This window comes from Aspergillus nomiae (assembly GCF_001204775.2).
Source record: "Aspergillus nomiae NRRL 13137 chromosome Unknown contig00021, whole genome shotgun sequence".
Classification (NCBI taxonomy): Eukaryota; Fungi; Ascomycota; class Eurotiomycetes; order Eurotiales; family Aspergillaceae; genus Aspergillus; species Aspergillus nomiae.
This window is the reverse complement of record NW_015378076.1, coordinates 707-23,248: the sequence shown is the minus strand read 5'-3', so window position 1 is coordinate 23,248 and position 22,542 is coordinate 707. Positions and strand designations below refer to the sequence as shown.

Here is a 22,542-nt window from a genome sequence, read left to right as displayed (position 1 = left end):
TTCGAAAAAGGACCAGCCCTAACTATGCAGCGGCAAAGCCGAGTTCCCGCTTTCAAGAAGTTCATGGCACGCTTAGAAGAAAGAATAACAGATAATCTACATTTATTCGAAACATATGTCTTTTGGGAAAAAGACGTCTCCACATAGAAGACGACTGGTCCCTCCACCAGCTCCTTTCCTGCTTCGCATTATTGGGGTGTGGGCAGATTTTCATGGCCATGGAATACTAGGGTAACCACTGAATACCCACCGAGCTACAGTCTATGATGCACCATGTTCACACTGCGCTATGTACCCATACTAAAGCAGTGGCATCCAGACAAGGAAATTTACTTCAGTTCAGTAGAAAAATTCCGGTTCGTATAGGTGTATATATGATATAAAAACACAACCTCCGATGATCTCTAGATTGGAGATACGTCCCAAACCCAATTGAGACCGATTCATTACTTATGCTACACTGGTTATGGAAGATTAGCCCACATGATCTGATGACATAGTCCTACACATTCTCTTAGAACTCACAATATGGATTGGAGATTTATAGAACTAGCCTTCCAGGCTCAACCGTCAAAAGAGCCTTGACACGGTCCAAGAAAACCCTAGCCCTCTTTTCTTCTTCAACAGGAACAGTCAGACTGAAGACATTGGCGGCGCTACCAGCCGGAGGCTCCACCACTGAGGGCCGGGAAGCAGCCTTGGGTGCCTTGCCGCTGAGAATATCAATGATGTCTTCCTTAACGGGTTTGGCCGGCTGAACGGCGGAGGGCACCTCCACTGCGTTCAACTCAGGAACATAATCGCCCCGGGATGTTTGAATGGGCTTTGCGCCGAGAACCTCATCGAATAGCTCGTCGGCGGACTGCTTCTCGCGAGACGAACGGGGAAGGTCGTCGTTGGCCAGGTCGGTAGCACGGGCGAGGAATGTCGCAAGAGGCACGTTAACCCCCAAAGTCTCTTGGATCTTCTTCTGGACGGACAGAACAGTAGCCAGGGAAATCGAGACGGCTACGGAGGTAGTTGGTGGAGGTCTAGCAACTGGCTCGGCCACTGGCTGTGGCTCAGCGGGCTTGGGCGGCGCGGCGATCTTGATGTTGCTCAGATCGAGGTGGGCAAGCTTATCAAACCGGACTTGCTGGGTGGCGGGATAATCAGCTGGGATAGAGCCGAGGTAGGCGAGGACATCGCCCTTGAGAAGACGGCCCTTGGGACCAGACGCCGGGATCTTCGAAACTTCCGATTCGGGAATACCTTTCTCGTGAAGGAGCTGGATAACGGATGGGTACAGCGGGTAGGCGGGGTTCTGGGTCTGAACGGCAGAAGAAGATGCTAGGCCTAGATAATGCGGTCAAACGCGATGTCAGCGTACATGTCCCAGACGGTGTATATACTCCAAGCACCTTTGCGAAAGCATCTCCCTCATTTGGATATCCCGCGGGCAACTTACGTCTTGTGGTACCGAGTACGCGTGGTTGCCGTCTGGCGAGCACGGCCGGAATTTGACGCAAAGTGAAGCTGGAGGCCATTTCTGGATATACAAAGATCACCCTTTATGAAATCTGGGTCGTGTGCTTTCTCCGGTCGTATGATACTCCCGTGGCGCTGTAATTGGATTCGGCGGACTAGGGACAGGAACGATCAAGAACCCACCACCACGTCAACGGGGCCGCACGGAATCCCAAGTGGATCGTGTGACTCGAGGCGATATCGCGATCTAAAGCTAATTGTAAGAAGACATAAACGCTGGATTTTACTGCAAAAGCTGAGACCGACCTTGTAAAGACGTTGAGGTTGTTGGGAGCTTCACCGGCCGCCCGGACGGGAACATTTTTCTGCCGCGGAGAGCACCGGATTCTAGTCCGTCACTGTTGCTGAGAGCTATCGGAGTTCTCCATTGAACTATCGGTAAGTTCATTTTTCCTATGCGTGCCTTGCAATTGCCTTGCTCTAGATTGTATGGATTGTCGGAGCCCAATGCCCACCCGGCATTCAGCGATTTCCACCTCGTATTTGATCCTTCTACGTATTCTAATGCTAATTAACCGGGTGCCTTGAACTAGGCACCATAATGTTTGCAAGATCTTTTGCTTTCAGGGCATTCTCGCCGCAATGTCCCAGGACCTTTATGACCCCCGGATCGTCGCTATCAAGCCCAACATGGAGATACTTCACTTCAAGCGCTGCTCGAACAAAGGCCGCAGTTAAAACCAAGCCCCAATATAACCCTCCCCAATTCAAAGCGTCTCCACAAACCGAGCAAAGTCTGAAATTTGCTGGACGACGAGCAGAGGGTTTCGGAAAATTAGAACGAAAGGTCGCAAAAGAAGGGCAGGTGTTACTTTTCCAAGCGCCATCGCATCGCAGCTATGTTCTAGGCGCCTACGGAATTTCAGCATTTTGCTTCGCTTACTCCGTGTACAACTCTAATGTTGTCTTTCGCGATCCGATAATACCTCTCCCAATGTGGCAGCAGGCTCTCTTTGGCGGTATCTGTGTCATGATGAGCGTCATGGGTACCGTGTTCCTTTTCAAAACTGGACGGCTGATCAAGGCAGTCAATGCCGTTCAATCTAACGGACAGACCCATCTCCGCTTTACTGTTCGGAGCTTCATCCCTTTCAGGAAGCCATTTGAGTTCGATGCTTTACCTCATCAAATAGCGTTTTCTCGTCGGCTGGTTGTGACGCACGACTCTGTGGCTCGCATGCAGCATGCAGAGGCCGCTCAAAATGGGACCACGAGCTTCTTCAAGGCGCCTTTGAAGAGGACGAGTATGCTCCTTTGGAAACTATTCCGATCTGTCCGGCAATTATTCACACAAGAAGACTTCATCCTCTTGGAAGTGGAAGGTCAAAAAGGTGTTATGCGGATGGATTCTGCGGGATTTGTATCGCAGGACTTTCTTGTGATTGGCAACCCGGTCACCTACAGGCGTTAGATGACTGGGTGATCAAGTTGGCCCTCTGTGAGCCAGCCGATTGTGACGTTCATTCTGAAAACGTCTAATACTGTTACTGTTCCTGGTACCCTTGATTGGGGCCTTTTTGCATCCTGAACTGATGAAGCGTCTCGATCTGTCCTTGTACAACAGATTCCCATGTATAAATAAAACCAATTCTTCTACAAAATGTAGCAGTACCGAGCATAGTCTAAGCGAATGAAAAGAAATAAAGACGATATCATGGTTGTATTGTTCGTTGCACGTGACCTCCCGGCGCGTCCTCCTAATTGTTCTGTGACGCGACTTCCAGATCACTATCGCGCGGGCCCCTCCAAACACCCGACGGTCAGTTGTTATTTACCCCAGAGTCTCTGGGTCGCCTGAGGCAGTTCTCAACGCTTCGCTTTATCTTTCCAGACTTGCAACCGCGGTCGCCGAAAAGCGACTGCCTTGCCGCAAGATGGGGAAGCTCATCAGGCTCGAGCTTTTTAGTATGCAGCGCTTTCAGAAGGCCATGATCCACACTTGATTGCTGACTGGCACACAGACTTCAAATCTTACAAGGGACACCATACCCTTCTTTTCGGCGATGCCTATTTCACATCTATTATCGGCCCTAACGGGTCCGGAAAGTCCAACTCGTGCGCTTCTCCGTATGCCCAACTGGAAACGTACGTGCGCTGACCATATCAGGATGGATGCTATTTCCTTTGTGCTAGGAATCAAGTCTTCCCACTTGCGATCTACGAACCTTCGCGATCTTGTCTACCGCGGCCGTGTCCTGCGCACCTCGAAACTTGATGCCGATGGTAATGTCATCGATGAAGAACCAAACGGACAGGATCACGCAGAAGATGGAGTTGATGGAGAACAATCACAAGACCCCAGCGGATCGAAGGATCCTAAAACGGCTTGGGTTATGGCAGTCTACGAGGACGATGCCGGCGAGGAACAGCAATGGCGACGATCGATTACGAGCCAGGGAGTCAGTGAATACCGTATCAACAACCGTATCGTGACCGCGCAGCAATATAATGAGGCGCTTGAGGCGGAGAATATCTTGATTAGGGCGCGCAACTTCTTGGTCTTCCAGGGTGATGTTGAAGCGATTGCGTCGCAGTCTCCGAAGGATCTTACCCGGTTGATTGAGCAGATTTCTGGAAGTCTGGAATACAAGGCCGAGTACGAACGTCTCAAAGCAGAGGCAGAGGAGGCTGCGGAGCAACAGACAGTCCAACTCAACCGTCGGCGAGCCATCAATTCCGAGATCAAGCAATACCAAGAACAGAAGCGGGAAGCCGAGAATTATGCCCGTAAAGCGGAGGAGCGCGACCAAGCTATCATCACTCACATCCTCTGGAAGCTCTTCCATTTCCAGCGCATGATCGACGACTCCAGTGCAGAGATCTTGAAGTACCAAGATGAATTGAAGGAATACCGCCGCGGTGTTGAGAAATACGAAAAGAATGTCGAGGATGCTAAGAAGGAGCACGCGGGTGTTGGTCGAGAGGTAGCAAAGGCTGAGAAGAATATCACGAAGAAAGAGAAGGATATCGAGGAAGCCGCTAATGAGTTGGTTCCGATTGACGAGAAAGTCGACATTACTATGAAAAAGGTAGAGCGGTTTGCCTCTCGCATCGCGGAGATTGGCAAGGAGCGAGACTCGCAATCAGCCAATGCCAAGCGGCTCGAGAAAGACCTTAAGGTCATTGAAAAGGCCCAATCCCAGTGGGAAACAGAGTGGCAAAAGACAATGACCAAACAAGGCGTTCAACTGAGCGAGGCTGATCAGCAAGAATACAACAAACTTAAAGAGGAAGTCAACAAGCGATCATCTGCAGAGCAATTGAACCTTGACAACTTACGACGCCAAATGAAGACTGACGCCGAAGCCTACAACAGCCTGAAAAGCAAATTCGAAAGCACCGAGTGGCAGCTCAAGACCTTAGAATCAGATACAAGCTCCTTGACTGAGCGTAGATCGTCTATCAAGGATACGGTCAAAACTACATCTAAAGATATCGAACGCAAGAAGAAGGAGTTGAACGCACTCACTTCCGAACGGCTGCGTGTTTCGCAGATGAGGACTGAACTTGAGGAGAAGCTCCAGGTTGTCTTAAAGAAACTTCTTGAAGCTGATGACGGCAAGAAGCAGACTGAGAGGGAGATCAGAACAAAGGAGCTGATCTCGACCCTGAAGCGTATCTTTCCTGGCGTGAAAGGCCGTGTCAGTGACCTATGCAAGCCGAAACAGAAAAAATACGCTGACGCTGTGAGCACTGTTCTTGGACGCCACTTTGATGCGATTGTTGTCGATAACGAGAAGACTGCCAAGGAGTGTATCCAACATCTTCGTGATCAGAGAGCCGGCCAGGCTACCTTTATTCCTCTGGAGACTATCCAAGTTAAGGCATTCAATTCTAACCTGAAGGGAATGCACAGAGGAATGCGGCCAGCAATTGAAACAGTGGATTATGATGACTCTGTGGCCAGAGCTATCAGCTATGCATGCGGAAACGCCATTGTGTGTGATGACCTGGCGACAGCCAAGTATCTCTGCTACGAAAAACATGTGGATGCAAAGGCCGTTACTCTCGACGGTACAGTTATCCACAAGGGTGGTTTGATGACTGGTGGCCGAGGCCCTCAGCAGAATTCGAAGCGCTGGGAAGATTCCGAGGTAGAGAATCTATTCAAGCTCAAGGACAAATTGATGGCCGACCTTGCCAATCTGCCCAAGGGCCATCGTCGGGGTACCGAAGAGGAAACGCTGCAAGGAGAGCTGGTTGGTCTTGAACAGCGCTTGGCGTATGCCCAAGAGGAGCTTAAGGCGCTTGAGAGGAACCTTCAAAGCAAGCACAGTGAATTGGACTTTGTCAAGCGCCAGCTCGAGGAGGTGAGGCCCAAGTACGTGGAGAAGCAAGAAGAGCTTGCGGAGCTTGAACAGACCATCGCGACATCCCAGGAAACCGTCAGCAATGTTGAAGATGAGGTCTATCGTAAATTCTGCAAGCGTCTTGGCTACAGCAACATTCGTGAATATGAAGTTCAACAGGGCTCCTTGCATGAAGAGGCTGCCCAGAAGAAGCTTGAATTTACTACCCAAAAGAGCAGAATTGAGAATCAGCTCAGTTTTGAGAAGCAGCGTCTTCAGGCCACTCTTGATCGGATTGCCAGTCTGCAGACTCAACACCAGCGTGATCAAGATATGATTGAAGAGCTCAAAGAAGAACAAGAGCGCATCCGTAACCAACTCGACGAGTATAATGCGGAACTCGAAATTCTTCGCGAGCGTCTCGAGCAGCAGAAGGAATCTTACGCGCAATCTGCTGAAAACCTCACACAACATCGTAGAGAGCTTCAAAGGCGCAGCAAAGATGTGGAAGCTACATTGAAGAACATGAATGCATTGGAAACAGAGATCCAGCGTAACTCATCCAGCCGATACGCTCTTCTTCGGCGCTGCAAACTCGAGGATATTGACCTACCTTTGAGCGAGGGATCAAACCCTCTAGACCAGCTCCCTATTGATGAGCTTGTCCAAGCAGCCGATCCTGACGCAATGGATGTTGATGAAGATGCCAACGGTGGCACTGATGGCGCTTTCACGGTTCAGGACTATGGTATTGAGGCTGATTTCGACTCTCTCGGCGAAACACTCAAAGAGGTGGGCTCTGCTCCCTATGCTGTTCCAGAATACATACTAACTTCGCCCTAGGAGTCCGATGAAAAGCTCGAAGAGGAGTTACTAGATAAAGTTCGGTCTCTGAACAGTGAACTCGACAAGATGGCCCCGAATACCCGTGCAATGGAACGGTTGGAGAGTGTCGAGAATAAACTCCGAAGCACAGAGAAGGACTTTGAAGAGTCGCGAAAACACGCTCGAAAGACCAAGGAGGACTTCGAGGAAGTGATGCGCCAGCGATCAGAGCTATTCAACAAGGCGTTCACTCACATATCGGAGCAAATCCAGCCCATCTACCGCGACTTGACAAAGAGTAGCAACTATCCATTAGGTGGACAAGCGTAAGTTACGAGGATTTCGTATGTAGTTTTTCTGCGCCTATGCTGATGAGATATTACCACTCGATAGGTATCTGGACATCGAAGATTCAGATGAGCCATATCTTGATGGTATCAAATACCATGCCATGCCGCCGCTTAAGCGTTTCCGAGACATGGAGCACCTATCTGGTGGTGAGAAAACCATGGCAGCGTTGGCTCTCCTGTTTGCCATCCATTCGTACCAGCCATCGCCATTCTTCGTGCTGGACGAAGTTGATGCTGCCCTCGACAACACTAATGTCGCTCGGATTGCGAACTACATTCATGATCACGCTGCTCCGGGTATGCAGTTTATCGTCATCAGTTTGAAGACTGGTCTCTTCCAGAACAGTGAGGCCTTGGTTGGAATTTACCGAGATCAGACTGAGAACAGCAGTAAATCCTTGACCCTTGATGTGAGTTTCGCCTTTCTTTCCCCTCTATTGACATGTGGCGCGGCGATTGACTTTGGTTCCTCTTGCAGCTCCGGAAATATAATTAGACGACTCGGACTGGTATGATCGCCACCAAGGAGACAGTCCTTTCTTGATGATATGTAGAATAGTTCTTGATATTCTTTCTCTCGTGGTTCATAGCTACGATACTAGTGGTTCTTGCAACGGAATAATGGTTCGCTGTAGGCAATTGATTTGCTTTCTTTGATGTACAGTGGCAGTGCACAGTAGCGAAGCTAATCTGTGAATTGATTTCATACTCCATACCGAGCCCCAAAACCGCAGTTTTGCCCCCTTAAAAGCCTGGCAGTCTCCACTTTTGTTGACACGAACATTTACCGACCGGTTGAGTACATATTAAATAGCTTGGACCCTCCCGTGGCATGAGAAAGGCACGAATTGCGTTGCGTGGAGGGCCTGGGTCCTGGCATTGGATTTCATCCGGAGCATAACGTGGAGCGTTTCAGCTTCCTACGAAGGTTGTCCAAGGTATATTCCCTCGGCGGACATTTGCAGTTACATGAAAGGCGGATCCTATTGCAGTACGTAGTTACCATCCTTACTTCATGACAGTTCGGGATACTGCGCAGCGCGTTCGGGAGATATCCCAGTCTTCTATGTATGTTTCGGTATAGTGGATTGTCTGTACAAGTGGCATTCCTCAGTCCATGCATACGAGGCTGGGCGCGAACCGTCGGTATAATGATGGCAACGAAAGACGATCCCAGACTGCCAAATACGACAATATCGTTTTGGCGGCCCCTTTTGGACTTGGCAATTTGGGGGCAAAAAATAAAAAATAAAAATAAAGAGCTCGAAGTGTGGGTACTTTAAAATTTGAAGGCGAAATGGATGGGAGGAAAACTTCGCCACGAAGATATGAACGGATTAGACCCGATACTCTGGGTCGAGAATCAATAGACTATGGAAACTTACCTTCCGGTTGCCTGTATTCCGTGCCCATCAGATCAGCGCTCGATCAATGGTGGGTAGGCATCTAGATCACTGATCGGTTGTGTCCGGCGAATCCTGCCAGCTGGGTAGGCGTACGCCACAAAGCGGTTGTGGATTGTTGCTATGTATGGAGGCGGGCCCACTTCTGGAACAGATGAGGCAGTGGAGCTTGGGAGGTTCGCCATCCGAGTGGTTGCGCACTTCTTCAATCTATTAGGGGTACATGGAAGTCGCGCTTTCCGTAACCTACTCTGAATGCGCCGAGTGCAGCGGAATTGACGATTATATGCATCGCAAATCCGGATAGAACCTAGCTAGATACATTTGATTATGAGATGAGATCCACCTGGATGTAACCCCCGTTACGGAATACCGCCAGGAACGACTAATGAGGGGACCGACTTGAGCAATTGTCAGAGCGAGATCCTCCTTGTGGGGAGGTCTCTTGGATTTTGGTGCGGTTTCATATGGTGAGCCTCCCATTTCCAAGGCAAAGGATCATCTTCCCCGGATACGCGTTTTAATGAATGCAGATCAGTGCGAGGTCGATCCTCAGAGATAGAGTTTTGTGCTGGGAACCGTCGAATCTCCCCCGTAGGCTTGGAATATGGTAAGTATCGGCGAAGGATTTCATGGCGGCAACGCTTCGAATCACGTCAACAGCACTTTCCAGAGAGAAGTACGTGGTTGTTAGTCATGTTCTCCATTGGAAATTATGGCTGTCATCGTAAGCTGAGTCGGTAAGGGTCAAAGCGCGAATAGACAGGACATTTGCATCAATATCAGCAATGCGACAGCAATAGTGTACTGTGGGATAAATTAAGTATTGAATGTCATCTGTACTTCGTACAGGGGCAAGATTCTCGATAAGGATGCATCGACCGGTTGCGTCCGTACCAGCGGAATTCATCGTTAAACTAGTGCAACGACAATATCCAGGAGGTTATTCATCGAATGGTCGGTGTGGAAGCACGACGATCTGCGTTAGTGTGTTCGATATCTCATAAATCCACGGGCCAATAAGTTGGCTCGGACTCGAGGGCCAGAATACAGGTATCCAGGCCCCAATAGATTAATCGATTTCTGTCGGTGCTCAGGCTGCACTAATGCTGCTGATAACCATACTATCAGAAGATGGGTGATTGGCAGTTTTATCTCGTATTGACTGGCATTCTATGAGCACAGTTTGGAAATAAGCCAACCCAACAGTGTCTGGCAAGGCACCAAAAGTGCCCAAGCTCTGCAGCCGTCGTGATTTCTAACTGTCAGTTTGTAACGCTACCAAGGTGTCGCTCGGGTCACCAATCTGCAAGCCATCCTGTACAGTGCCCACCATTTGATGCTTGCGTACGTGGCTGTCTTTGGTGGCCATGACTCCCCTGTCATAACATCGTCGTAGTAATTCGGTCCATCAATCAAATTAAGTGAAAAAAAACAAGGAAAAAAATGTGGACGTTTGTAAAAGCGAAGCAATCACCATCGACTTTCCCCGCAAAAGAGAGGTGATATTTACTGCTTGGTCTTCCATTTGGCTTAACCCCCTGGTCACCATCTGCAGGAATGTTCCGAGTGCCACCGCTGACCACTCTATCGACTGTGGTCAAATTCGTGTAACCTGTCCAGGACCTCAGGTTGCTTTTCCTCTCCCTTTGGTCCTTCAGCTGCCTCGATAAATGTCGCAGTCGGGGTTCGCCGGAGATGAGCGCATCCAATGGTGATGATCGGATATATTCTCCGTGGGCCGGTGAAACAATTTGTGTCTCTCCCCAACAATACATGGGAACAAAGGAGCCAACTGCTGCAGTGTGTATCGTTCATGGTAAGAATGAATATTCGGCTACGCTCGGGCCATTTCATTTTACTGGCCAAAAAACGGTATCTATCACACATGTCAACACTCAGAGTTTCTCCTGCATCGCCCACCATTGCAACATTTTCGAATTGCTATCGTTTTTGGATGAACTCTATTGAAATGATCGGCGGTCAAGCTGCAACTTTGATGTCCAATCTTCGTACAGGGTCTTGGTGGAAGGTCACGCCTTGAACCCAACTGACGTTGAGTCGGTACGAAAGGAGTTAATCCCACTGGCGGGTAATGGACCATGGTTCCAGAACGTAGCATGTCGAGGAGCAGCTCCAGTTTAGCGGCTTTCATAACGTCTCAAAAGAAAGGCTTTAGTCGCTGGTTGAAAGGATCTCCAGCGCCATTACCGAGCTATGGAGCGGGCCTTGTGGAGACACTAGAAACAGGTCGCGTTAGCCTCTTTCCATTCAAGTTGACGTTCAGATCTTTCCTGGACCATGTGACGCCCACTTGGAATAGGGCATCAGTGCCGCGGAAATTTGAGGGCAATCCTTTGAGAAAGTCAAAGCCCGCACTATCGTGTCAGACAGGCTGTTCCAGACAACTGACGGGTTAGATGATTGGTTGAAATGGTGCTGAACCAATGCCTTTCTAGTGTGTGTGTGTGTGTGCACCAGTCCTCTTGTTGCTTGTAGAACCCTCGTCAACTCGGCCAGTCGAGGATGTCCATGCTTCATCTCAGAGGCATATACTTGGGTTACCACTCTGTCAGAACCCGTACTTGAAGATCATCATTCCGTTGACCAAACATAGTCTGATTAGAGTTAGGCTCAACCACTCTGCTATTGGTGTTGGTCTATGAGGCTGGCTTGATCTTCGTTTATCAACAAAATAGAACACACTAGTGGTTCAGAATGGTCCAGGCCATTGTTGCTTTTGGCGAAATAATGGGAATATACATTAGTATCGGTGCATGCAGCTTCCGCTCCCATAGACTGAATGGTTCATTTGGTCATCGCCCAAATAAGGAAGGTAATTCAGGTCACCAAGCTGTCAGGTATTGGGAATAACAGCACGTCATTTCATCCCTATGTCTGTGAACACGACATCATCGATGCTTCTGGTATGACTTGGCAGCATTTGGCGCCATGAACTGCCTCAACCTTTGGTTTCTTTTTTGGGGAAATGATGTCCTAGTCATGCACAAGTATGGAGCCCAGTCCCCATTAATAGATTAATAAAAACTTAGGTGTATAGTTTGTGGCTTCGATCTTCTGTAGGTATTTGTTTTCCTTGCATTAGTTTGTCAATTGTAACAGCCACAGTCGTGTTGACATAACCCATTGTTCATTTAGCATCGTACTTTTTTCACTCTTGGCCACGCACTCCAATAAGGGCACTGTTCTTCCTCGCCGTATAATATTTGGCTGCTTCTCGACCGTAGATATGGTTTCAATGAGCCCCCTGAAATCCTAAATTGCTGAAGACACCTCATGACCTAGCTGTCCCTTTTTGTCTCCCTATAATAGTCAATTCTCGTTGTTATCCGAGCATTTACTTTCATTCAAACTATACCAGCAATAAGTGGCGTTAAACAGAAACAGCCCTCGGCGAGATACTACTTATCTCGTATAGTGAGTATGACCAGTCCAGAGTACAGCATGGATGCGATAGGTCAGCCCATGGCTGCGAAGGAAGAAGAGCAACCGCAGATAATTCCATATCACGACATGACTCGGTCGAAGGCACCGGTATGAACAAAAGCCCCCCTACTGAATCGGACGCATCACAGTCTCATATGATATCATGGATAGGAATGCTCGCAGACGACAACATTCAACTTCCCTTACCCACACTTCGCTTTGTTATACATCAACCGCAATGGAGAGCTCGGCGTGGAAGCTTCATCTTCCATCGCAAGTTATGAGAAATCTATCTTCACGCACGACGTTAAGGAGAGGTTTCTTAAATCGGCCACGGTCGGATGGCAGCCCGATTTGCAAAGTTATCATGCCAGTAAGTGAAGTGGTAGTCGATGGGGATATCATAAGAAGAACATAGTAATAACCAGGATGATGTTCTGCGGCAGATTCCGTGGGTCACATGGACGGCGAGGTCAAACCCTTCTTATCCAACACTCCCTTTACTCTACAACAACATCATCCCCACCAGCATCAGGCACCCTGGTATCAGCCTGAGTTAATTCCTTGCGAGTGGCAGTCATTGCAGAACAAGCGTCATAGGCGGAACCTCAGACGCGTGAGCTCCGATGTCCGTCGTGATTCGGACTCGGATTCTCCTGGCGCAACGATCAGGTGGACAGCGCTTCGACTTGGGCAAAAGGATCTTTTACGGACTTACTATGAGAAAGCATTTGAGAATTTCCAACAGCTTAACTGCAGAGCAATTGCAAAGGCCTTCGTCAAACTGGTCGAGCCCCGAAAGCAAGTCAACCACCCATACAATGGACGAAAGACTACTGCAGGGTCGTCTCAGCGAGTAGATCCAGAATTGACGAAGCCAAAATGGTGGCCTACGGGTGTCACACATAGGGAGCCCGATCATCTTCTGAAAGCTGGTAGGACATACTCGTTCCAGTCGCTTTCATCGAAAGCAGCATGCTGATTCTCAGTCCGCTTTTGCAGAGCGAATCCGGCTTCTTGTACATATTCTGTGCGAGTTGAAAGACAGCCATGGGATAACGGCAGATAAGCTCAAAGATGCCGGACAAGACGTACGGCGACAGATCATGCCGGCAGAGCGGTTGCGTGTATTGGATGAGATTTACTATGTTCGAGAGATGGAAGAGCTCTACCTAGACGGCAAAATCAGTATGGCTCCCTTGGCATGCTTCGTTACTAGAATGTTTGACAAGACTAACCACTGAAGCAGGCGGCGACACTATTATCCATGTCTCCCATGTCCATCTGGCCGAGAATGGCACTGACGCCGAACTGCATGAGAATTCACCCAGCGACCACTCCAATCACCTGGTCAATCCTGCTGTCAAGTCTAAGCAAGATGCTTCCAACATGTCCGAGAGTCATAAGTCAAGCTATGACAGCGGCGTGCATCCCTCCACCGAGCACAATCAGCCAGTACGACCGCCGCTGGGTCAAATCGCCTGTGCTCCTTTATCCCCACTTTCAACTCCCTCTATTAGTCGAAAGAGTTCCTTGGAGAGTAGCCTAACGACATATTCTTCCGACCTGGCTTCGTCTATGCTGTCGTCTAATGAGGCCAATCGAGTATATGCACCGAAAGACATCAATGCCACTGGGTCGTGTATTCCAGGTTATTTTGCCCAACATATCTCTGCACAAACTGCTGGACAAAATACCCAGACCGGATTCTGGAACAATATCCCTCAGGGGCATCAGACGCTTGCGTTTCAAGGGTACTAGTGAAGTTACTGGGACTATTTGTTGATTCCGAGTAGTAGAACATTTGACTGACCCAGCTCCATAGTGCGACTTCCTCTCATCGCACTCTTTCTTATCTTTTCCTTTCGCTTCTCTTTATTGGATAGATACCAATGTACACTTAAGGCATATGAATAAATATAAGTACGTCACCAGTCGATCATGACAAGCAAAATCTCAAGTGAATCAAGCAAGTTCCTATTTTCCTCTTATTTTTCCAAGCTTCTAACCTCCACCTCCCTAACTTTCTGGCCTAGCCAACTACCAGTTCAGGCTACTCGCTTTTTATGCGTATACCGAAGGAAGTAAGGAACTTCGATTTGATGGGAATTCAGCAACACGGCATGAATTATGATAGCAATTACCATACTAGAGCTCTGCATCGCAAAATGCCAGACCACAGCCCTAATTGCACATGAAGATACATCACAAAGCAGAGCTATCCTAGCAAAAACAAACTACCCTACAGAAGCCATAAGCCCTGTCTCCTAAAGGCCGCTATAAGTACTCACGAGTGATAAATATAACCGCATTCTTAGTATAATGGCCATGTTTGCAAGCTGGGAAACTACCGGTTTACGGTTAACCAGCAGTCCAAGGTCTTCCTTCCTCGTCCACAGCATATCCGTACCGCGAAACCGAGTGGGTGCATTCCGCACAGGCTGGCCATGAGGGTGGTAGAACATATTAAGATGCCGGTATCCTTTTATCCCCCTCAGTGCATCCCTTACTGGCTCTAAGGCCATCTCGGCTCGAACGTCCCAATTCCCGTCCTGTTCAGCCTGCCCGACGACAGCGACTCGATAGCGCATGAGGAAAATGAGGGCAACATATTTCAATGCCCTGACATCAGTCGTAATGTGCTGCGAGATTCTCTTCAACTCCTGTGGGATCACAATGTGTACTGTGCTGAGACTTTCTAACTGTCGACGAATGGCAACCAGGTTGGCAACATGTGAGGAAAGGCGCCCAGACTTCATCGGGCGATAGGCGATGTGTTTTATATTCAGCCCAAGGTCGCGTGGTAGTTCCATAGGCCAAGGACTTGCGAACACGAAGACAAAGTGGGAGAATAGAGCCCGCTTGGCTACCCAGGCGCACACTTTGTCTGAGAGCCTGAGATTGTAATAAGTTGACTCTGGGTCCATCCAGACGACCTTCTTCGTTCGGAGGTAATCTAAGTAGATTATTGGATGGTCGAGCCATTCGGCATGAGAAGGTGTCATAGCAAGTATGAAAATCTCATAGCGAACATTCAGTGGGAGGCTGTGGATTGTTCTCTTGCGTGGCATCTGGACGATTGTTTTAGTAAAATTGGTGTGTATGAAGCGAACGGATTGATTCTAAGTATAAGTGATATAACGGTAGAGGATACGATAGTATTTAGGAGGGAATGGTGGATGATGGAAGATTCATATTCGTGGTGTGATCAAACACGACACCGGAATATATAGTATCTGGGACTGAATATGGAAGGGGCACTGGTACATCTCATTTGAGCCCCATGCTCCTTCGGGAAGGGGCAATGCTAGTATTATTGACCCTAATCTTAAGATGCTTCCCCTAAAGTGTGAGCACCTTTCTGTATTAACTTGTTCACACTGTAGGTACATGCAACATACGGATACATCGGTTGGACTAGCTGAGCTTGGCAGCTTTCTCCATATCCTCTCGTGTAAGAATATCCCCAGACTTTCGGAGAGGACTTAACCGTCCCATTTTCCGCAACTGGGCGATAAGACGTTCATCACCAAAGTGGCTGTTATGTTCGAACTCCGGCTCTTCTGCGTATGCGACCCGCGCAACATCCACTAGCATTCGAGCCGTCATTCCAAAAACCCGATAACGAGTCAGCACACCAGGCTTTTCCGTTTCGTTCAGGGCATTGACAGCATCTTTCTGTCGTTGGTTGGCAGTGCGAGGTTTGACCACTGACTGAGGCCGAACAGGGACGAAGAATTGGTGCACTACTTAGTCAGTAACGGCAGACAGGTAGAGAAATGGGAGGATATCTTTCAGGAGGGGCGTTATGCTCACTGCGCCAATCTGACTGGTGCCACTCCGTCCAAGCACCTTGATACCAATCCGATGGACTTCCACCCCAGTCATCCTCATCGCTCATGCGTAAGAAATTGTGAAATGGCGCCGTGAACACCGCCGCAACTTCCCTGGCATCCAATTTCGGGATTAATGTCACTTCAGGGTCAGCATTCTGGCCGGTCTTCTCATCATATGAGTGGAGTAATGCCACACATGGGCGGACCACAAGCTCTGTTCTCGCAAGGTTAGCTGGCAATTCGCAGAGATGCTCCACGACAAAGGGCTGAGGAAGCGATTGGTCATTATCTGGCAAACCAATTTCTTCATGCGCCTCGCGTCGCGCTGTTTGAAATGGGGTTTCCTCTAGCGAATCGGCCTTGCCTAATATGATTGGTGTTGGTTTAGTGATACATGTTGTTGGTCATTGTGTTCAGGCTTTCTTACCACCAGGTAACGCCGCTTGACCAGCGTCTATATACAACAGAAGTCAGTCGTTTGATATTTCGATCTGTTTCATTGTATGCACATCATGAGATATACCCAGTCTGTGGATGACTTACACGAACTCAGAGTCTTTGCCCGCATCGTAAGAACTACCCGGAGATCCCCCTTAGGATCCGCATACAGCAGCAGCAAAACCGCCGCTCGTCGTGACAACGGGACCATCTCATAATTGGTCGGTGGAGGCTTATACGATCTCAAACGATCAATCGCATCCTGTTGGCATGAGCGGGAATACTGTTGTTAGCTCGAATACGTCATCCCCTCGGTAGATTATGCGGGGAAACAAAACAGGGGTGCGGAATATGGAGATGATGATCACACATGGTACGATGGGAATTAATACAATACAGAAGACCAGCGTTATGGGATTGATCTAAACCGTCTTCTTTCTGCATTAAAATGGAACGATGGGGTCTTGAATAGTCTGACATACCTGAGAGACGGCATTCAGACGTGGCATTTTCTGTACGTGGCTCGGGTGTTGAGTGCTAAAACTGCGAGGTCTCAGGATGATCCGAGTGATCGCTTGACTTCGCATGGCAGAAGCGATCGATGTTGATACTAGTTCTATATGAACTAGCTTGCGCTGAGGGTCGGTATTATGCTAGTGAAGACGATCCGTCAACATACTACGATTTGCCGAGGTTATAGTGGAGAATCGATGGTCAGCAGCCGATGGATGTAAATGACAGCAGAGCCTCGTATACTGTTCCGTCGCAACATGGTGGCATACTATGCATACGGCATTCATGATGCCAAAAAGCAGAACTAAATGATACTTCTGGTCTATGAGTATCCTTTGTACCATCCTTGTTTCAGGCTACACCCTTTTGTTCGAAGCACATCAAAGCAGGTATATTCCACATGGTGTCCAGGTGTCTATTGAGCCAGACATCACTAAATAATGATAAAATGGTACATGTAATATGACAAAGGGCAGATAAGAACTAGCCGCAGAGGCCAGTGGACCATGATCAAGCAAATTAAACAAGAAAGTAGTCTATCGTATCAAGAATAACACAAGCAAGAAGAAGAGTGGGAGGGAGAGCAGATGGAGGAAAAGTCTATGTCATGCCGTGCAAATCCGGGGAGTCCTTAAGCGGAGGTCGTCTCCTTTTTTCCTTCTTTGGCCTGGGTCGATGGGTCTCTCAACTGCGCCTCCTCTACTTTTTCGCCCTCGGCCACAGCCTCGGCTGCCTCGCCGGACTGGCCCTGATACTTGGCTTCGATGGTGACCTCTTCCTTATCATCAATATCCTCATGATCCTTAGGCGCGGCGACGCCCTTCTCCTCGTTCTCGCTGTTCTGCTCGTTCTCTTCCTCAATAAGCTCTTGCTGCTCCTTGATGACCTCAAGACGCTGCTTGTTCGTGGCGGCACCCTCGGCATTGTGCACCTCGAGTTCAATTTCATGGAACAGCTCTTCAGGAATGCTGGACAGCACCGACTGAAGAGCTTCGATCTGAGATGACATCTCTGTCTCTTTGCCACCCTGCGCGTACACATATGCGTTGCTCAGAACAAGAAGCGTAGATGGGACGCCTTGCTTGAGACGAAGGTCGAGCCATGTCGAGATATCATCGCGCAGACGAGCAGGAGAAACACCATGGGTGCGGATACCACGAGAGGCACATGCCATCTGCAATTCTGGCACAGAAAGAGATTCAACCCCCTCGTAGAAGATAGCGCGATCATCGCGCTTGATCTGCCGCATGCGGTGTCGGATGTTGTAACGGAGCATGGCATCGGTACCAAACGAATTCAGGTTCATGTACTTGCAGATGCCAACCAACTGAGGCCGAGACAAGTTGTCCAAAGTCAGGTCATCTTTGAAAACCTTGCAAACTTTGATAACATCCTCGGTCGAAGGTGCTTCTCCGGTGGTCCTAATTTTCTTGAAGAATTCTGCGAACTCGTCATTTTTGACAGTAGCAGCAGTCACAGGAAGACCGCTTTCCTTGAGTGTATCCTTCAAGAAAGCAGAAACCTCTTTCCGTGTAGAGCTCAGGCTCAATGCCTTCTTCTCGCGAGCTTTCTGTCCCTCGTACGTGCTCGGCAGCATATTAGGGAACAACTTGAGAGCCACAGGGAGTAGCAACTCCGCAAAAGGGATGATCACAAACATAGAGAATGGAACCAGGCGACCAAGATCCTTCACCGTTCGTTGGAGCTAAATGCATTGAGCAATTAGCATGGCCAGGCATGAAAGTAGAGGCAGGAGGATGGGGAGCGAACCTGTCGGTGTTCTCTTCTGCTCAGCTCATAGCCCGCTGCCATCTTCAATGCTAGTCTGGAACTAATTTTGACCTCCGTGGCCAAAAGCTTGGTGCCATCCCAATAGTGCTGGGCTTCCTTCTTGATCTTTTGCCCAATCGTCAATTTCTTTTGCTCCTTCTTCTCCTCAGCAGCCTCCTTCACTGCTCCTGCGTTACCTGACTTATCTTTGCTGCTCTGAGCATCGCTCTTCGGGGTAACTGGTAATTCAGGTTTAGGAACAACCTGTTGGTCATTTTTGGCAGGCTCTGAGACGATGGGCTTTTTCGCTTGCTCGGCGTTGAAGCCGGGCGGAGGAAAGCTCGATGAGGACGAGGTAGAAGTTGATTGCTCTGTAGAGTACCCACGGTGAGGGACTAGAATTGCCAAGGCTTGTATGTGAGATGGGAGGCCTCGGCCATTAATGCGGAGATTGGCGGCTGAAGATGCGCCCAATGCGCCAGTGAAGCGTGGCCGGGCTGGTTAAGAATGATTGTTAGTCATACAAGGTGGTCCTCTCAGCAATACCAGGACGTAAAAGCAACGCAGGCAGTAGCGACACAAGCGTACCGATCAAACTGGGGCGCAATGCAGCATTGTTGCGCACAAGTCTAGCCGATCGAATGCTGACAGACATAACGGGAGGCGTTGGAAAGGAGGTGCTCCAAAGAGCAAGTGAGTATAAGATGCAGGGACAACAATTTCGACCAAAATGATACAGCAAGTTATATGATTTCACACAAGGCAGATAACACAAATGGAACTGGCAGGAATATCTAAGGAGTGATGATGTGTCTTGGAGTTCTGGAGTCCAGAAACGGTCGTTCACGTGACAGCGATACTCGGAGTTTACATTTTGTCGCCGCCGGAGTTTATCTCATCAAGTCGGGTCGCAATAAGCTTTTCCGATTTCCTCGGCGGCAACAAACCACCGGGGCCAACCCTCACCAAAACCAGAGACGGACTCAATGATAAACAGAAAAAGAAAATATTATTCAGCGCTCTATGGTAATATATATATATAATAAGGAAGACTAACATATGCGGCTTCAGCTATGAGACAAAAGCGTATCTGGATATGAGAAGCGTGTCTCGTGAAAGACGGTGGCAAAGAACGACTGGTTAGTGAGTTGGGTATCATTTAATTCAAGATTGCACATGTGAAGAATTCTCAAGTTGGTCAAAAATAGGGTGAAACGCTAGCGACAACATCTAAACGAGTAATTCGAACTGAGAGTCTATTTTCTCTCGCGCACTGTTGGGGAACCGGAAGCAGCCTCTTCGATGCCGCTCGCGGTCACGCTAGAGTCAAGCAGAGGAATTTTATCAATGCTTGCCTTGTCGGACCCTCCATTCTTTGCAATACCTTTAGAATCATCCATGATATGCGCCCCAGTGGCAACAGCGCTGTCTGATGTCAGAATAGTCGGGCTAGCCGTGCCTTCAGGAGAAGACTGCCACCGTGCGACATCCTTTTTCAACGCTTCCAGTTCTTTCTGGAACCGCTTGCCAAAAACATCAATGTAGTAGGTGGCGCCGTTGTGGATGCTCAAAATGAAAAGACCGGTCAGGAAAAGACCGCTAGCCCAGCGGGACCATAGCCAAAGCGGACATGGGATCATCGTCAAAAGCGCATAGAAGTATTGGATCAGCATAAAGGCAGGAGCCTGTAACGATTCGGGCAGGCTTAAGACTATTTTCCCAATCCAGGCCTTCGCATACGATTTGCGGAGCCATGTAAAGCTAGTCGGGCGTCCGGCGGCAATCTGCTCGGCACGCCGCACGGTGATAAAGCAATGATAGGATAACTGCCATATCGTATAGGGTACTGTCGCCCAGATCATCATAGACAGGAGCGAAAAGTGGTCCGGCGATCCGGGCTCACTGAACTTGATATCGTAGATCGCTGGGAACCTCTCCTTCAAGGTCTCCGCAGAGGTCAAGTGAACGAGGCAATGCCAGGCTGCCGGTGGCATAATATGAATGAACAGACTGCGAAACCGGTCAGTTAATAAGATAGTGCTCCGGAGGTGTAGGGACATGACTCTTACCTCACGACCTTGTCCATACTGTGAAACACAAGAGAGTTCCGCCACATAGCAATCGCGACAGCGTTGTTTCCGAAAGTCAAACAGTACGCGCTAATGAAGAGCCTCTTGGAATTTGGGAAAATCCAGATACTCAGCATGCATAGCAGGTTGACGAAATAGCAGAGGTCAGCCAAAAAGTAATGATACCCTTTCGCGTGATATCTATAGTATCGAATCGGCATGAAGTAGGCCAGCTGTATGGTGAACCAGATATAGAACGACTCCGGATGGGCTCCAATGAGATAGCCACTGAAGAAAATGTTGAGGACACCGGCAATAAACGAGATTTTCTCACGTAATGTAACGGTGGCGGTTGCGTTCCACTGCTTCCCCAGTCGCTCAACACCGACCTTCATACGGCGGCGATACTTGTCAAGCTGCTCGTCTGCAGTAGGAACGCGCTTTTTCCATTCTCCCACCACGCGATCCTTTGCGGTTGCGGAGGTGTACTTTAACTTCTCCCGCTGTTTTTTCATCTTTTCTTTCTGCATATTGATAGTATGCTGTAGCTTTTCGAGTCTTTGAGACAGCGAGAAGTTGTCGAGCAAGTCGAAGACCGTTAACTTATCCAACGGGGGGAAAGTCTCCCAATCATCCTGATAAGAGAAGGAAGGCCTTCTCGGGGTACCAGACGGCGAATAAAAACTATCGGAGGAACCTGCAACTTCGTCCAAGTCCGACAACATGTCATCACTTGGGATCGCATGGAGATCAGGCGAGTCGCCAGTCGAGTAGGAAGCGCCGTCCTCCATGATGAGTTTCTGTTGGAAAGAGAATATCGTCGGGCCGTCACGATAGTGAGGATAGGGTCTAGTAAGAAAGCGGGCGAACGTTAGCATCCCCATGATTGTCCACGAGGTGTGATCAGCCAGATCTGATAATCCTAATCAAATATCACAAGCAGATGGTCTGATATCTTCAGAGATGACTGTCGAACTTAAGAACTAGTGGGTACCGTATCGATCTATGAAAGACCGATATGAATAATTAAGTACTTACTCGGGCGAGCGCAGTAGATAGGCTGGTTCCAAACTTTCGATACACACTCAAATGATCCAAGTCCTCCAGTCTCCTTCAACGATCCAAGCGCATGACCCCCGGTAGAGCTATACAAGTGACCAAAAGCCACAGAGTGTGGGGAGAAAAACGAGGAGAGGGAAGATGTTGAGGACAAGTTGGAAGTTGAGGTTCTGCGTGTGCACGCGTCGTAGGCTATGGTTGGCCAGTGCTGAGTGGCCGCGTTTCTTTGGCTCTTCTGGACCGTCGGCGGCGGGATCTGCACTCGAGATGGGGCCTTACCCGCAAGGAACCAATGAAACCTGAGAATTCAGGTGCATGATCCCGCAGGGTTTCCAATCAATCTCTAGACCGCTCGTGGAGTCCTGGTCTAGATGATGAATGCGTTGTCCCCCAACATTCCCATGGATACAACTCAAAGACATCCAAGAAACAAGACGGCATCCGTGGATCGAGAATGACTAGCTAACGAAAGAAAAGACGAAGGGAAAAAAAATAAAGTGGCTAACATCCAAAATACCAACGCCTATCATGCTGCTGGTATGAGCAAATCCATATCGTTTCCGACGTGATAAGGACAAGGGAAACTTGGACAATATCTTTTTTAGGTGCTCTGACCCCCTTTGTCTTAAATTTCGCTGCTTTTCCTAGGACAAATAAGCAGACAATATAACATTCGTCAGAAGCGCCCTAATGCCTGTCAAGCCTTTCATACATAAAGTGTGGTAATTGGTATATATTTTCTCCCGTGGGCCGTCCGGAGTATAGATAGGGTTGTGTTATATCATAAGCTCTAGTAAAAGATGATTGAATATTGTAGTATTAGAGACCTAGTTTCATAGCTCTTTTGGGAATCCGTCACCTATACCAGGTATTTTCTATTCTTGATATATCCAGAGTGATATTGATCCAGTCTCTACAGTACGCCAAGGAGTCCACCTGGGATGGAAGAGATATACCATCTTTCAAAATAGAGTCCTAAGTGTTTGAGATGCTTGTATATCGTGATATATACTAGA

At 48.6% G+C, this 22,542-nt stretch overlaps 8 protein-coding genes across 8 annotated transcripts; 3 read left to right on the top strand and 5 right to left on the bottom strand.

Annotated features, from left to right (window-relative positions):
• Positions 1-212: 212 nt before the first annotated feature.
• Positions 213-1,755, bottom strand: pdx1 (putative pyruvate dehydrogenase complex component Pdx1). The gene is made up of 3 exons (XM_015546400.1): positions 1,448-1,755; positions 526-1,335; positions 213-460 (listed from the first exon to the last, which is right to left on the bottom strand). Exons 1-2 carry the CDS (start codon positions 1,524-1,526, stop codon positions 542-544), a joined length of 873 nt encoding a protein of 290 aa, XP_015410928.1. The 5' UTR covers positions 1,527-1,755; the 3' UTR covers positions 213-460; positions 526-541.
• A 313-nt stretch (positions 1,756-2,068) lies between these two features.
• Positions 2,069-2,938, top strand: ANOM_001142 (uncharacterized protein; the record flags this gene model as incomplete). The annotated part of the gene is made up of 1 exon (XM_015546399.1): positions 2,069-2,938. The coding sequence occupies one exon, from the start codon at positions 2,069-2,071 to the stop codon at positions 2,936-2,938; it is 870 nt and encodes a 289-aa protein (XP_015410929.1).
• A 416-nt stretch (positions 2,939-3,354) lies between these two features.
• ANOM_001141 (cohesin subunit SMC1) lies at positions 3,355-7,699 on the top strand (the record flags this gene model as incomplete). The annotated part of the gene is made up of 6 exons (XM_015546398.1): positions 3,355-3,432; positions 3,489-3,582; positions 3,635-6,608; positions 6,660-6,967; positions 7,035-7,401; positions 7,470-7,699. Coding segments are annotated over 6 exons (3,807 nt in total), but the record flags the coding sequence as incomplete, so codon positions are not given.
• A 4,160-nt stretch (positions 7,700-11,859) lies between these two features.
• ANOM_001140 (DUF2841 domain-containing protein) lies at positions 11,860-13,602 on the top strand (the record flags this gene model as incomplete). The annotated part of the gene is made up of 5 exons (XM_015546397.1): positions 11,860-11,949; positions 12,013-12,214; positions 12,288-12,776; positions 12,844-13,029; positions 13,091-13,602. The coding sequence occupies 5 exons, from the start codon at positions 11,860-11,862 to the stop codon at positions 13,600-13,602; spliced, it is 1,479 nt and encodes a 492-aa protein (XP_015410927.1).
• Positions 13,603-14,108: 506 nt separating this feature from the next.
• ANOM_001139 (uncharacterized protein) lies at positions 14,109-14,912 on the bottom strand (the record flags this gene model as incomplete). The annotated part of the gene is made up of 1 exon (XM_015546396.1): positions 14,109-14,912. The coding sequence occupies one exon, from the start codon at positions 14,910-14,912 to the stop codon at positions 14,109-14,111; it is 804 nt and encodes a 267-aa protein (XP_015410897.1).
• A 346-nt stretch (positions 14,913-15,258) lies between these two features.
• ANOM_001138 (NUDIX hydrolase) lies at positions 15,259-16,702 on the bottom strand (the record flags this gene model as incomplete). Its single annotated transcript, XM_015546395.1, has 5 exons — positions 15,259-15,587; positions 15,658-16,041; positions 16,105-16,131; positions 16,221-16,377; positions 16,598-16,702. The coding sequence occupies 5 exons, from the start codon at positions 16,700-16,702 to the stop codon at positions 15,259-15,261; spliced, it is 1,002 nt and encodes a 333-aa protein (XP_015410896.1).
• Positions 16,703-17,259: 557 nt separating this feature from the next.
• On the bottom strand, positions 17,260-19,053 carry ANOM_001137 (MRS7 family protein; the record flags this gene model as incomplete). The annotated part of the gene is made up of 3 exons (XM_015546394.1): positions 17,260-18,333; positions 18,399-18,895; positions 18,987-19,053. The coding sequence occupies 3 exons, from the start codon at positions 19,051-19,053 to the stop codon at positions 17,260-17,262; spliced, it is 1,638 nt and encodes a 545-aa protein (XP_015410895.1).
• A 601-nt stretch (positions 19,054-19,654) lies between these two features.
• ANOM_001136 (glycerophosphocholine acyltransferase) lies at positions 19,655-21,824 on the bottom strand (the record flags this gene model as incomplete). Its single annotated transcript, XM_015546393.1, has 3 exons — positions 19,655-20,408; positions 20,468-21,380; positions 21,506-21,824. Coding segments are annotated over 3 exons (1,986 nt in total), but the record flags the coding sequence as incomplete, so codon positions are not given.
• Positions 21,825-22,542: the final 718 nt, after the last annotated feature.

What these genes read in the sequence shown, in the direction of transcription:
- pdx1 (XM_015546400.1), bottom strand. Translation starts at nt 1,526, where the DNA reads ATGGCCTCCAGCTTCACTTTGCGTCAAATTCCGGCCGTGCTCGCCAGA. An exon ending in CGTACTCGGTACCACAAGAC is followed by an intron (nt 1,336 to 1,447) that starts GTAAGTTGCCCG and finishes CGCATTATCTAG; the next exon opens with GCCTAGCATCTTCTTCTGCC.